The sequence below is a fragment of the Limulus polyphemus genome, unplaced genomic scaffold (genome assembly GCF_000517525.1).
Source record: "Limulus polyphemus unplaced genomic scaffold, Limulus_polyphemus-2.1.2 Scaffold5273, whole genome shotgun sequence".
In the NCBI taxonomy this organism is placed as follows: Eukaryota; Metazoa; Arthropoda; class Merostomata; order Xiphosura; family Limulidae; genus Limulus; species Limulus polyphemus.
In genome coordinates, this window is record NW_013670883.1 from 6,637 (window position 1) to 7,632 (window position 996).

At 31.7% G+C, this 996-nt stretch overlaps 1 protein-coding gene across 2 annotated transcripts in view; it reads left to right on the forward strand.

Annotated features, from left to right (window-relative positions):
* LOC106472356 (rho GTPase-activating protein 44-like) overlaps positions 1-996 on the forward strand; it is an 18,800-nt gene that overhangs the window by 5,355 nt on the left and 12,449 nt on the right. For both annotated transcript variants that reach the window (XM_013932994.2, XM_022400948.1), the window contains exon 6: positions 778-844. In XM_013932994.2, coding sequence (XP_013788448.2) covers positions 778-844 — 67 coding nt within the window. The remainder of the gene's footprint in view (positions 1-777; positions 845-996) is intronic.

The window sequence follows — 996 nt, forward strand, 5'->3', positions numbered from 1 at the left end:
GTTATTACCTTGATGTTAGTGTTAGATTAGACTTTATGGTAGTGAGTATCATCTACAAGTTATTACCTTGATGTTAGTGTTAGATTAGACTTTCCATGATAGTGAGTAACATCTACAAGTTATTACCTTGGTGTTAGTGTTAGATTAGACTCCATGGTCATATCTTCTAAAGGTAATTTTAAAAGTCCATTTTTTTTAAATACTTGATAGATTTAATTGTTAATGTATTAACTCACTTTATTTTGTGATAAGTTTTGAATGGCAGTCTCTTTTTCTTATCAAAGGTACATGTGTTTTTTGTGTATGTAAATGTACTGCAGTGAAAACTGTCGTAGATAATATATATATATATACGTGTGTACAGTGTCGTAGATAATATATACGTGTGTACAGCGTCGTAGATAATATATACGTGTGTACAGCGTCGTAGATAATATATACGTGTGTACAGCGTCGTAGATAATATATACGTGTGTACAGCGTCGTAGATAATATATACGTGTGTACAGTGTCGTAGATAATATATACGTGTGTACAGTGTCGTAGATAATATATACGTGTGTACAGTGTCGTAGATAATACATACGTGTGTACAGTGTCGTAGATAATATATACGTGTGTACACTGTCGTAGATAATATATACGTGTGTACAGTGTCGTAGATAATATATACGTGTGTACAATGCAAATATTATCTAGAAATTGTACAACAATTTTATATGTTGAACAGATGGCTGGATACGTATATTAATTATTGTAATTTCATGTTTTGAACAGACTGCCTTTGATGCTCATTTAGTTGACGATGTGTTGGAATATACCAAAGACTCGCATGTACTAGCAGGTATTGTTATATTTTTATATCTGCAAGTAATACTGATTATGTATGAGATGACGATGTGTTTGAATATACCAAAGACTAGCATGTACTCGCAGGTATTGTTATATTTTTATATCTGCAAGTAATACTGATTATGTATGAGATGACGATGTGTT